Below are 13,542 nucleotides of genomic sequence, written 5' to 3' on the forward strand. Positions count from 1 at the left end.
GAACCATCACATCTTGACCATATCTGTATGGGTAATGCTTGTCTTTTTTGTTGATTGACTCTCATGCTCTGACTCCACTGTGATGTCAGGGGAACCAAATCCCTTTTATGCCCATATATGGAGATCCCTGTGATGCCAGGGGAACCAAATCCCTTTTATGTCCATATATGGAGATATGGAGATCGCTGTGATGCCAGGGGAAACAAATCTCTTTTATGCCCATATATTATATGGAGATCCCTAAGTGGAGCTGACTGCCATGTCCTGGATCTCCATATATGTAAAAGTCCATATATGGGTATTCCCCAGAATCCATTTTATGCCCATATAAGGAGATCCCTGATGTCATCAATAAAGGTGGTTGCACACTGCTGCGTTTTTCGTTGCGAAATGCGTTTTTCAGGACAAGGAGAGAGAGGGAGATAGAGAGAGCAAGGGACTGGGTGGTGCGCGAAACGGGCGGCAGTGTGCAAACGTGACCGACATAACTTGAGGTTGATTTTTTATTTGCGTGCTCCGAAATTCACTCCGATATTCGGCCCGAAAAACGCAGCAGTGTGCAACCAGCTTTAGAATATGGTCCGATATACATCACTGGCCAGATGGCCAAGACATGACCTCGTCCTAAAGCGTCTTACTGGTTTGTTAGATTGTAATTAGAGAAAGAAAAGAGTGTTCAAATGTTTTCGTTTACTGCTTTCTATCGTTTTAGCAATTTTAACGATTTCAGTTTTTTTTTTTTTCTAAATGTCTTTTTAGATACAATAAGCCCATTCCCAAGATGCACCACAATCTTTCATGGGCAGATGTGGGCTAGTAGTGTTACTGTAAATGGTAATAAAGACATTGCCAGCTTATTGTGTCTAAAAGGTCATAATTAGCCACTTGCATGCATGTCACCCACAAAATCCCTAAAATCTCTAAAACAATAGACGTCAGTAAATGAAAACATTTTAACACTAATTTTCTTTTCTCTAATTACAATCTAAAATATGAACCCTTGTTGTTAAAAAAGAAAGTTGTCCTTTAACAATTTTAATTTCAGTGGGTGGGGGCATGTGTACAAGTGGCTAAATGTATTTTTAGACACAACAAGCCCATTCCCAAGATGCACTGCAATCTTTCATGGGCAGATGTCACTTATGGGAGCTGGTGTAAACTATAAATGGTAATAAAGAAATCGCCGGGTGTCTAAGAAGTGATATTTATTCACTTGTACGCATGCCCCCACCCACTGAAATCAAAATCACTAAAAAGCAGTAAATTAAAACATTTTAACTCATCTTCTCTTTTATCTAATTACAATCTAACATTTGTCCTTTAACGTTGCAGCAGGTTGAACTGGGGTTCTGTCTGTCTGGTCTTCCTGAGTGTTTCTCCATGAAGGATCTTTTAACAGATGTCAGAGGAGGTCCTCTCCTGCACGCAGGTTAAGATGTTTGTTAGTCTCTGAGTAAATTTCTGCTCCGCTGAGAATCTCATTTCCTGATAGAATCTCCAGTAGAGTAATGTTGTCTGCAGTGTATGGTGACATACAGTACGTACACCTGTTTCCCTCTTTACCCAGACATGGAATGTTTAAAAGAATAGCAGATCTACAAGCTCACAGCGCGGCAACGAGTGCCACGCTGCAAGCTTGTGGATCAGCTATTTTGAGAATCTTTGAACATATGTATTTTTAAAGCGAACATTTGTAACCACAATTTTGCTTTTGGGGGGGTCCCTGACTCCATGGAACAACATATTTTGAGATGGGGGTCCGTGGCCAAATACATGTAATTTTGGGGGTTCTTGACATGAAGAAGTTTGAGAACCACTGACATAGAAACTCTCTTCTCGGGTCTCGACCTGAAACGTTTGGGAACCCACTGCTCTACTGTATGCAGAACAGCCAGATTTAGCAAGAGATTCTTTCTCCCCAAGCCCTCAGACCTGGGAACTCTAGATAAATGGAACAGTCTGTGATATCCCCTAACCTTTCTCCTAGAGGCTGCTGAGGACTACTTGCTCTTGCTGTGTAATATTTTGTGGGCTTTCCATAGGCAACACACCATAGTACTTGTCCATACCTTTTTATCCCACGATTTTTCACCCAGTGTCAATTATCTAATGTAATCCTGGGCGCTACACTCCCTCTGCCAACCTGGGGAGAGTAACGGACTGCATGACCACATGCTTCCTTCTATGCATGAGGAGTCCAAGCCGCTTCTTGTCACCTGACAGGAAGGGGGGGGGGGGTTTCCCAATCCCTGGTTGGATGTAGTGGCAGTGCGTGGAAGGAGCACGTTATTCCAACCAGTTCCTTTCCCCTCCATCAGGTGGCCTATTCTTTATAGAATAAAGTTTTGGCGGCAAACACCCGGGTCATTATGTGAAATCGGCTCGGCTTCTTCGGGAATCGTGTTGGGACAAAAATAGATTAAAATAGCAGAGAGGGAGAGTAGAGCTACAGGTGGGGAAAGCAAGTCTAAAGAGGTGGGTTTTGAGGGAGGCTTTGAACACTGCAAGGGTGGGGGCTACTTTGATGTGAGGTGGGAGTGGGTTCCAGAGAGGGGGGGGGGGGGGGGGGGTTGCCTTATGGGTGAATTCCAGGAGGTTGGCATTGCCAGACCTGAGGGTGCAGAGGAGGGAACATAGTGTTTGACGAGGTCAGAGAGATAACAGGGAGCCAGGTGGTGATCAGTATAGAGGGTATGCGCGTGACATCACTGTTGCTGGAAGTTATCTGGGAACACGCCTACCGAGTGGCAAAAAACTCATTTCTGCCATTGACAGCCCATACATCCAAACAGAAAAGTCCTATCTGATTGTATTAAACAAAGTTAACTCACCAACATTGCGGCTGTACTGAAAGCTTGAATTATCCTCTTTCTATCTGCAAAGTTTTTGTTTCATAAAAATTCACCATAGGCATGTTATGAGCTACTTTCTGTCAAGACATTCTGTGCAGGTTTTTATTTTTCCAAGTGTCAGAGTTTGGAAGCACTCGTTTTCAACAACACAACATCCTGCTGCCTCCTGCATATGCAAATTAGAAACAGGTGGTATGCAGGGCCGTTGAGTGATTTGCAACTAGCACTTCCAAACTCCAATGCTCCATGCTGCTCAATGTTTTGCCACTCAGTCTAGATTAGGAGGGCGGGTCCCAGTGGACATGCATACCCTCTATTTTGAAATCATTTCTGTATTTTACTGGGAGCCAATGGAGGTCGTGGAGAACTGGGGTGATGTGTTCTCTGGATGGGGTTTTGGTGAGGAGGCGGGCTGCAGAGTTTTGCACATATTGCAGTGTCTTTAGTACTTTGGAGGTGGCACCGTAGAGGAGGCTGTTGCAGCAGTGGAGTCTGGATGTGACGAAGGCATGGATGAGTGTCTCTGCAGCAGTTTGGGATGCTGTGGGACGGAGGCGGGCGATGTTTTGGAGGTGGAAAAAAGGCTGTTTTTGAAATGTCCTTGCATTTATTGTAAGATTGAATCCAGCAAGTTGAAAACCATCAAACACACAAAAGCCAGAGCAGACTTTAACCCTGCAAGGCCCAGCGTAGCTTTTTGGCAACATTTTTTTTAAATCATTTTTAAAAAAATGTTATAATTAGTTTTCCTGTTCTTTTTTCACAATAACATCACCATTAAATCCTATTGTTTAGTATTACAATGCCATTGGCCACGATATTTGTATATAAATACCCTCCACAGGGGCTGACATTGACACCTCCCAGAGAAGTTGAAATTCCAGCGTCTGGATGAACAACATCTCACTTTTTAAATGAAGCTATTCCTCACTAAAACAGTAGTAAAATGCCTGTAATATTTTTTTTCGTGATCATTAGAATGTCTAGAACACGTGCATATGTTAATATTGTGAAAAATATCCCCAATATGCAAATTAGAGCATGATTTATGCTTTATGATTTATGGCTATAAAACCTTACAAAAACATTATTAATTTTTTAACATTACATTTTCCTGTGATTAGGACTCCTACAACACCATCTGAATTTTTTTAATTTTTTTTGGCCAGTAGAAATTAATTCGGGCCTTGCAGGGTTAATTGACTCCAGAAGTATACATTAACACCCATTCAGAACGGGTAAGTGTATTTTGAATCCTTCTAAGGTTTTTCGAAAAACCTATGTTTCTATGTCAGCAATCTGGCCAGCCATCGTCAAAGAAAAGGTCCTTTTCACTTAACTGGAGCTCAGTTGGTCTGTTCTTGAGAGACTACTAGTGGTTCTCAAACCTTTTCATGTGAAGGACCCCAAAATGATATGTATTTGTCCACGGACCCCCATCTCAAAATATTTAGTTCCAGGGACCCCCCAGAAGCAAAATTTGAGTTACAAACGTATATATTCAAAGATTTGCACACATGTTCACGACTTTTTCAAAAATAGCAGATCTACATACAAGCTCGCAGCGCAGCACTCTGTGCCAAGCTGTGAGCTTGTATCTGCTATTTTTCACTGGTTAAAGCATACAATAATCCCAGGCCTAAAAATGTTCTGGCAAACATAACAGAGGGATTTGCTAGTAAACCATGAGTGTCTAAGAATAGCTGTGTTTCATTCACTGTGAGAAGATGGAGGAACTGCAGCTAATGAGCTAGAGACGTTATCAGATGATGACTTCCTGTGTGAGTCCACCGCTCATTTCCTACAGGATGTCTGGACCAGGGGTTCTCAAGGTTGGGGTCCGGGGACGAGGGGGGGCTTTCCATGGGGTCCCCCGCGAAAGCTAGTTAACATAGCGTCACAATTATTCTAAACACTTTATCCTTTTATATGTTGGCTATTCAAAAATAGCAGATCTACAAGCTCGCAGCACACCACTTCATGCAGCGCTGCAAGCTTGTAGATCTGCTATTTTTGGGGAAATATGTTGGCTATTCAAAAATAGCAGATCTACAAGCTCGCAAGGCACCACTTCGTGCAGTGCTTTGAGCTTGTAGATCTGCTATTTTTGGGGAAATATGTTGGCTATTCAAATAATAGCAGATCTACAAGCTCGCAGCGTGGCACAAACATCTGCTATTCTTTTTGGGGGGAGAAGGGGTCCCCATGGCATGGCAAAAAAAAAAAATGTTTTTCAGACGGGGGTCCACGGGCCAAATCCATGTCAATTTGGGGGTCCTTGGCACTAAAGGTTTGGAGAACCACTAGTCATTAGTGCAGGTAAACCACATGACATGCATGCCCCTATAAATATATATATATATTTAAAATATAAAGAAAAATATGTAGCCTATAAACAATTTCACAAAACTCCCCTTTTTGGCATCTGTCACTTAAATTAAGGTGACTTGATTGATTGGCATCAAGGAGGGCCTATTCATGGCTTTTAATGTAGGCAAACCCACAATGCACTGCTTTGTTTTCAAGAGTCAGTATAAAGAACCAGAAAACCTGCCACTCCCCGGTCCCCACTATTTCACTATTTCCCATTTTAAGTGTGTTTGTCTTCTATATCAGGGGTTCCCAAACTTTTTTGTCTCAGGGCACCCCATAAATATCTTTTTAATCCGAGGCACCCCTATATTATAATTTTCACTCCCAGCACCTTATATTTATAGCATATCGTCGTTGTCGGGTGGAAACCTTGTATGTCCAAAACCGTTCGTTTTGTATTTATCATCTATAGAATGTACTAAACTAGTGAAAACAGCCGATCTACAAGCACACAACGCCTCGCATCGCGAGGCGTTGTGTGCTTGTAGATCGGCTGTTTTCACTAGTTTTGTGCGACAGTCTTGTATGACGAAGCAGGGCTTTGCTTTACCAAAAGACGTACACATTTGAAACTTGAAGATACAAGGTTTCTGCCCGACAGTGACGATATTTTAGTGATTATGTTGCGAGGAAAACGTTGAGATAATAGCCATTTTGGTTAGAACTGACTGAAAATAATTTTGTATTTTAAGTTTTTGTCCAAATAAATTCCAAATATCAAATTATCTCACAGCACCCCTGGACCCACTTTGAAAACCCCTTTTCTATGTAACACCAGTGCCGCTGTTCCAAAGCCCCCTCAGGTAATTTTCTTCTTTAGTTTTTTAAGCTGGTAATTTTAAAAGTAGCTCTCAAGTAAAAAAAGAAAAAAAAAATGTGAGCACCACTGCAAGGTAATGCTGAGCTCCTCAACAGGTGGACAGGTCACAGGATGTCTGACCGGGTCACTACAAGTTATAGAACCAGAATAAGCTTTATTTGTTTCATTAAAACGGCTGTAATAGATCAAGGAATATGTTTTTGTTTCATTAATAGAGTCCTGATTGTTGGTCTGCACTGCTCTGAAGGGAAAGTCAAGTTGTGTCCTGTTGTGTTGTTTATTTAGGATGTCTGGTTTAGATACATGAGTGGTTTTATTTGTTTTATGATGAGATACGGTGAGACAGACTTTACTGTAATAATGGACACTTAATTAGTGTTTTACTTCCGTTTACTGTTGCTCTGCATTCTTCTTGTTTTTAAATTCTTGCCGTGCACAACTTTATTTAATTTAACGTGTTTAGCTCACATGTTTACCATTAGTGCTGTTGGGCCTCCATGAAAGACTGGCCATTATAATTACACTGCTGCACTCTCTGTCTCACTCACTGTGTGTGTGTGTGTGTGTGTGTGTGTGTGTGTGTGTGTGTGTGTGTGTGTGTGTGTGTGTGTGTGTGTGGGTGTGGGTGTGTGTGTGCGCGTGCGTGCGTGCGTGTGTGTGTACTTATACCCATACATTATTGAGTGACATGCCCACTGTATCATGAAAACGTCTGCCACGATTTAGTGAATGTATTCTTGCTGCACCATTAGAGGGTATATGCGCATGCAAGTGAATCGAGTGGCAAAGTGAGTTTAACCCTTAATTTCTGTTTGGGTCATTTTGACACGTTTTACATTTTCATTTGAAAGAAAAGGTTGAAGTTTATATTTGTTCCACCTGAAACTCACTGGCCTTAAAGATTCTTCTGTGATTAACATGTAACACTACACCCATGCTACACCCTCCCTCATTTTTTGTGTGGACTGTCAAGACCAGAAAGTAGTTTTTTTGCCACTCAGTAGGCGTTCCCGCATAACTTCCTGGTATGATGATGATGTCACGCACATATCCTCTATAGCATACAAGGGCAACAGGCGGCCCGGGGGCCACATGTGGCCCCCACATGTGGCCCCCACCTTCACTTAATGCGGCCCCGAGGTTAATACCTGAATACTGATATATTATTGATTTCAGCTGTTACAATTACAACCATGATCTGCTTTAATTCCGTCAGTCTATATTAGTAGCTTAATGACTAGCATAGTAGTATTAAAATGTATTTTTGTATGTCCATTGTTTTTGTATTTAGGTTCATTAAGTTAACGTGACTACGGTATATAACTTAACTGAAATTAAATCAAAATGTTACATTTGAGGATTCCAATTAACAAAATAACAAAAAATAATTCAGGATTCCAATTCAAAAGAAGCAAAAATAGCCGATCTACAAGCTCAAAACGCATCGCAGCGCGATGCGTTTTGAGCTTGTAGATCTGCTATTTCTGCTTCTTTTGTATGAGATACTAGAATGACAAAGTAGGATATGCAATGTGGCCCTCTGGAGTGAAGGTGGAAATACAGTGGCCCTCGCCATCATCAAAGTTGCCCACCCCTGCTCTATAGTAGGTTGTGTCCCTGTATGTTTCTCCCTTATGTGGACATGAATACATTGTTAAAGAGTGTGTGTGCGTGTGCGTGCGTGCGTGCGTGCGCGCACGCACGTGATTCTCCCACCACCACCCAATACATGTGTTAAATCGATGGTGTGTGTTTTGAGAGACATTCATCTCTGTATGAAGACAGCAGGAATGTGTGTTTGGCTGCAGTTGTTGATGTCTGGGGGGAGGGGAGGGGTCTCCACAGAGAGGCATCCTGGGAATTGGAGTCTTGGCTGTGAATGGAGCTAACTGGAGGAGTTGCTAGCGTGACTCTGGTCAACCTTAAACATCTGTCCACACATACACTGTAGGGAACTCAAGTATGATGTCATCTACACATCCTATATATATATATATATATATATATATATATATATTTATTTTTTTATTCCCATAGACTTTTTTTTTTCTTTCTAAACTTTTATCCCACGATTTTTGCAACCCATTTTTCACCCGGTGCCAATTATCTAATACAAGGGTCTTCAACGTTTTCAGGCCAAGGACCCCTTAGTTGAGAGAGCAGGGACCCCCACAACCTGTTCATAGATTCCATATAGTTTCATTGTTTGGCAGCACAATCATCAGTGTATTTTGGATTCATGTCAATTTGGGTTTTCAGATGTTTAACCACTTGAACCGTCAATAAACTTGACCTTGTACTCAGTCTGCTCTTTTTCCCCTTTTACCTCTTTGCCAAAAATAGCAGATCTACAAGCTCACAACGCCTCGCAGCGCGGTGTTGTGAGCTTGTAGATCTGCTATTTTCGGCTACAGTTCTCAGAATATGGACGCTAGGGTTCAAGTTGTTTATATAAAAAGGATTGGAAGATTTGGAGGACCCCTATAGTAACTCTGAGGACTCTAGGGTCCCAGACCCCCTGTTGAAGACCCCTGATCTAATGTAATCCTGGGCTCTGCTCTGCCTCTGCCAACCTGGGGAGAGCAACGGACTGAATTAATGCTTACTTCTAAGCATGAGGAGTGAGCAGGCCGCTTCTTATCACCTGACAGGAGGGAGTTTCCCCGGTTGGACGTAGCATGTGGAAGGAACACGTTATTCCAACCAGTTCCTTTCCCCTCCATCAGGCGCCCCGGCTGGCCAGGGGGAGGCAGTATAGAGACCAGAATTACTGCATGTTTTTGTGAGGGTATCTACCTTAGGGGACACGGGGAGAACATGCAAACCCAGGAGCTAAGATCCGAGATCTGTCTTTGTCCGGTTCCCAAACTGGTGGGGAAAACGTGTTGGAAAAAATGTGTGATAAACATTTTGTATAACACGGTTCTATTGTGAAAATAGCAGATCTACATGCTGACAACGCCTCACAACGTGAGGCTTGTGAGCTTGCAGATCTGCTATTTCTGCCTATAATATTTAACAATTTGGCCAAGGTTTAATTTGTCATTTTAGAGGTATTAAAGGAGCTATAGTCAACTTTTTTCTTGAAAAAAGGACGCTCAAATAAAAATGTCCTTTGTCAGACCGACTTTGCTTATATCCCTCTTCTATTCTTTTATATGGATTGATAAGGGATATAAGGGATACAAAGTCAGACAATGGCCAAAATAATTATTTTATCAATATTTTACGCTTTTTGTGGTCATTTTCGAATAGAAACACATAGGCCTACTCTATATGAAGCTTTTATAAAATATTTTCAAAACATTATTTTTATTTTAGCGTCCGTTTTTCAAGAAAAAAGTTGACTATAGCTCCTTTAAAGTCCTGAAATTGTCTCTTTAGAAATGTGCAGATACCCTCTTAAACCTTATGTTGGTTTGTTTACTGTTGAGTGAGATAGCAATGTCGCACATTAAGTTAATCTCGGGGACCCCATAACATAATTTGGGCTGAGGGGGTTAAGTCGAACTGTTTCAGACATTACAGTCTTCAAAGAAACCCTACACAATGGAAACACTGTGTGTGTGTGTGTGTGTGTGTGTGTGTGTGTGTGTGTGTGTGTGTGTGTGTGTGTGTGTGCGTGTGCGTGTGTGTGTGTGTGTGTGTGTGTGTAATGAAAGTTTAACGCTTTCAAGATGGAAGAAGTTGTGACAAAGTCTGCAACAATGTTTTACAGGAAAGGCTATTCTCACACACAAGCACGCGCACGTGCGCGCACACACACACATGCACACACAGACCACAGCATCTTGAAACCGTTAAAAAGCCGCAGACATATTGTATATTTCCTATGTGAGTGCACACACACACACAAGAACGCACGCACGCACACATGTATTTATGGCAGATTGTTTAAATGTTGACGCAGCTATAAAACGTGCTCAGGATATGCAGCTGACACGCAGGCTACACGGAAAACCTGGTCTGGATGAGGGGTGGGGAGGGGGGATGCCCAGGCTGACATGCAGGATACATGTAAAACATGGGGCGGGTAAACTCTCCTGAAACTGAACGCAGCATCTTATGTTAAAAGAATTGCCCTCTCTGTGTAGAAATCCATGCCGTTACGCCACATCTCCAGTATTCACGTGATTATGCTTTCACGTGATTATTACCTGACTCCGCCAGATGGTGGCAGTAGTGCGTATACTGCATGTACCGCCCTACTTTTACCATCTGGACTTGCTCGGGCAGACCCGATGTAAGGGGCGGGTCATTTTTTCAAATTCTTTAGCAGGTGATTGGATGGGGCCGTCTGTCTATCACAGTCTGGGAGTGCCAACTCCAACCACTCATATTGGCCTGTCTGCATGACGTTACACCCAGAATCTGCCTCCTGGGTTTCCACGTGGTCTGCAGTCAGACTCTATTGGCTCAGAGCCGCTCAGAGCCCGCCCGTAGCTGCCGCTGATTCGCTCGGTCTGGGACTTTACGAGTGATATCAACTCTCCCCGAACAGTCTCAGATGGTAAAGTAGGGTGGTACGCACTGCTGCCACCATCTGGCGGAGTCAGGTTAATGAAGCACCAGAAAATAGCTGACCTCCAAGCTCGGAGCTATTTTCGATATTTCTACCAAAAGGCCCTTTTAGAAATGTCAGCCCCTGCCTCTCTAACATTCTCTGCACGTCCCTGTGTGTGTGTGTGTGTGTGTGTGTGTGTGTGTGTGTGTGTGTGTGTGTGTGTGTGTGTGTGTGTGTGTGTGTGTGTGTGTGTGTGTGTGTGTGTGTGTGTGTGTGTGTGTGTGTGTGTGTGTGTGTGTGTGTGTGTACAGCTCTCCGCAGCGTTCCCTCTGACCTGCCCTCAGACATCGTGCACATGGACCTGTCCTCCAACGCCATTGGTCAGCTGACCCCGCAACACTTCCTGTACGCCAAGGACCTCAAGACACTCAACCTCAGCGGGAACAGCCTGGACCGCATCGACAAAGGTCAGGACACACACACACGCACACACACAGAGACACATGCACGCACGCACGCACGCACGCACACACACACACACACACACACACACACAGAGAGAGACACACACACAAACACACACGCACACACACACACACACACACACACACACACACACACGCACACACACACACACACACACACACACACACACACACACACACACACACACACACACACAGAGAGAGACACATGCACACTAGGGCATTCAGGAATAGTGATCTTTAGTATTGGAATTATTCGACCTCAAAGTATTCGAATAGTCGAATATTCGACAGGACTGGCCAAACTGTCAAATACTAAGTACAAGAGGCGAACATTGTGAAAATAGCCGATCTACATGCTCACAACGCCTCGCATTGCGAGGCGTTGTGAGCATGTAGATCTGCTATTTTCACACTATTTATCTGTGGAACCGAGCAGGGCCGGATCTCCCCATAGGCAAGGGGGGGCATTGCCCCCCTAAATGTCCTGTCTGCCCCACCAAACAAGATGGCATGAAAAAATAAGAAAATATATATATATATTTTTTTCTTTTTTTATATTATGCTACAGCTGTCGCACCACCAAAACCAACACCATTTCATTATATATAGTCTACATTTTAAAAACTCTGATCGCCAATGCCATCTCTCTCCCTCTCTGCACCTCAAAATAAGTAAAACAAATAATTATGTTCCAGGCCAGCAGCTCCGCCCCCGATGCGTTGAATGCGTAGTAGGAGGGAACGGCAGTCAGTCTCGTCTCGACAGAGAAGTACACGCACCACTTCTGGTTGCCAACTAACTTCATTTTTGTCCAGCGCATTAAGGAACTAACTAATCGAGAGAAGGAACAGTTTGTTTTTTAGTTGTGCTTGCTGCAGCTTGCAGCTTGTTTCACTTTAACTTCTGTTCTCTTTCTCTGGCTCTTTCGGTCAATATGCGTCGATTTCTGGTTTCTAAACCTCGCGACGCGAGTAGCACTACTGCTACGGCTCCAGTCAGTCCAGAGGCAGGCTCCGAGCCGTCGTCGACTCGGGGTACAGCTGCTCCTCGACCCGACCCAAACCCCCAATTGAGTTCCACAAGCACGGCAACACAAGCTGAAAGCGTCGCCGTTCGCAACGCAGCAGCGGTCGGCGATAACAGCACACAGGGAGCGGGAGGTAGAGCTGCTGCTCCTCGACCCGACCCAAACCCTAACCCCCAATTGAGTTCCACAAGCACGGCAACACAAGCTGAAAGCGTCGCCGTTCGCAACGCAGCAGCGGCCGCCGATAGCAGCACGCAGGGAGATAGACCTGCTGCTCCTCGACCCGACCCATTGAGTTCCACAACCACCGCAACACAGCCTGAAAGCTTCGCCGTAGCGGCCGCTGCTAACAGCACTGGCTTAAGCACAACAGCACCATCACAGCCCGCTAATCTTTTGTTTCCAAAACGTCATTTTGGCAAGACAGCACGCGCATTCAGCCCGGGCTGGTACCGTGGGAGACCATGGATGGAATATTCTGTAAAGCTAGATGCGTGCTTTTGTTTTCCTTGTCGCAAATTTGGAGGAAATAATGACAGGGATTTGGTTTTCACCAAACAAGGGTTTAATAATTGGAAAACTGCATTGGAGAAAGACAAGGGATTCACAAAACACGAATCTAGTCTATGTCACGTGAAAAATGCCAACGCCTGGTCTGAAATGATACAAAGAGAAACTACAGGGGTAACCATTGAAAATCTCCTAGGGCCAACCCAAATAGAGAAAAATAGGTACTACATTAAAACCATAGGAGAAGTAGTTCAGTTCCTTGTAGTTAATGAACTCTCACTTCGTGGCACACTGGAAAGCTCACATGATGAACAGGAATTGGAATTCTCAGCAGGACTCTTCTTAAAAATGGTTGAATACACTCTGGCAAAGGACCCCAAATTTAATGAAATTAACAAAACCATCCCAGAATATGCAAAATACAAATCTCACAACATCCAAAATGAAATAATTGACACACTAGCAAAAATGGTATTAAATAAGGTAAAAGATAAATATAACAAAGCAGATCATGCTGGGTTTTGCATTAAAAGTGATGGAACTAGGGACAGATGCAACGTGGAAGATCTCTCTATCATGATTCGTTTTGTCTGTAATGGCATTCCAGAGGAACACCTGATTGGTCTGCTTGACCTCAGTCAGTTAAATGCTGAATATATTACCACCCAAATTCTGGAGCATCTTTCTGACTCAGGCTATAGTGCAAATGAAATAATCAGTCAGTGCTACGATGGAGCTGCTGTCATGAGTGGGATCCGGGGAGGGGTTCAGGCCTTGTTGCAAAAGAAGGTAGGGAAGGATATTCCATATATCCACTGCTATAACCATCAGCTGCACTTAGCAGTGGTCCATGCAATGCAGGCAGAGCCATGTGCAAAAACATTTTTTGATCTATCAGGATCACTGCACTCATTTTTTCACCGTCATTATGTGTCACAGAACTATGATGTTCCATCGCTTAAACGACT

At 43.5% G+C, this 13,542-nt stretch overlaps 1 protein-coding gene across 1 annotated transcript in view; it reads left to right on the forward strand.

Annotated features, from left to right (window-relative positions):
- The window catches only part of lrrc17 (leucine rich repeat containing 17), a gene marked incomplete at its 3' end in the record, with an annotated part of 106,524 nt that overhangs the window by 78,329 nt on the left and 14,653 nt on the right, over nucleotides 1-13,542 (forward strand). The window contains exon 5 of the mRNA XM_080754545.1: nucleotides 10,861-11,016. Within this exon, the coding sequence (XP_080610671.1) occupies nucleotides 10,861-11,016 (156 nt within the window). The remainder of the gene's footprint in view (nucleotides 1-10,860; nucleotides 11,017-13,542) is intronic.

This window comes from Nannobrachium achirus (assembly GCF_963921795.1).
Source record: "Nannobrachium achirus genome assembly, chromosome: 23".
Classification (NCBI taxonomy): domain Eukaryota; kingdom Metazoa; phylum Chordata; class Actinopteri; order Myctophiformes; family Myctophidae; genus Nannobrachium; species Nannobrachium achirus.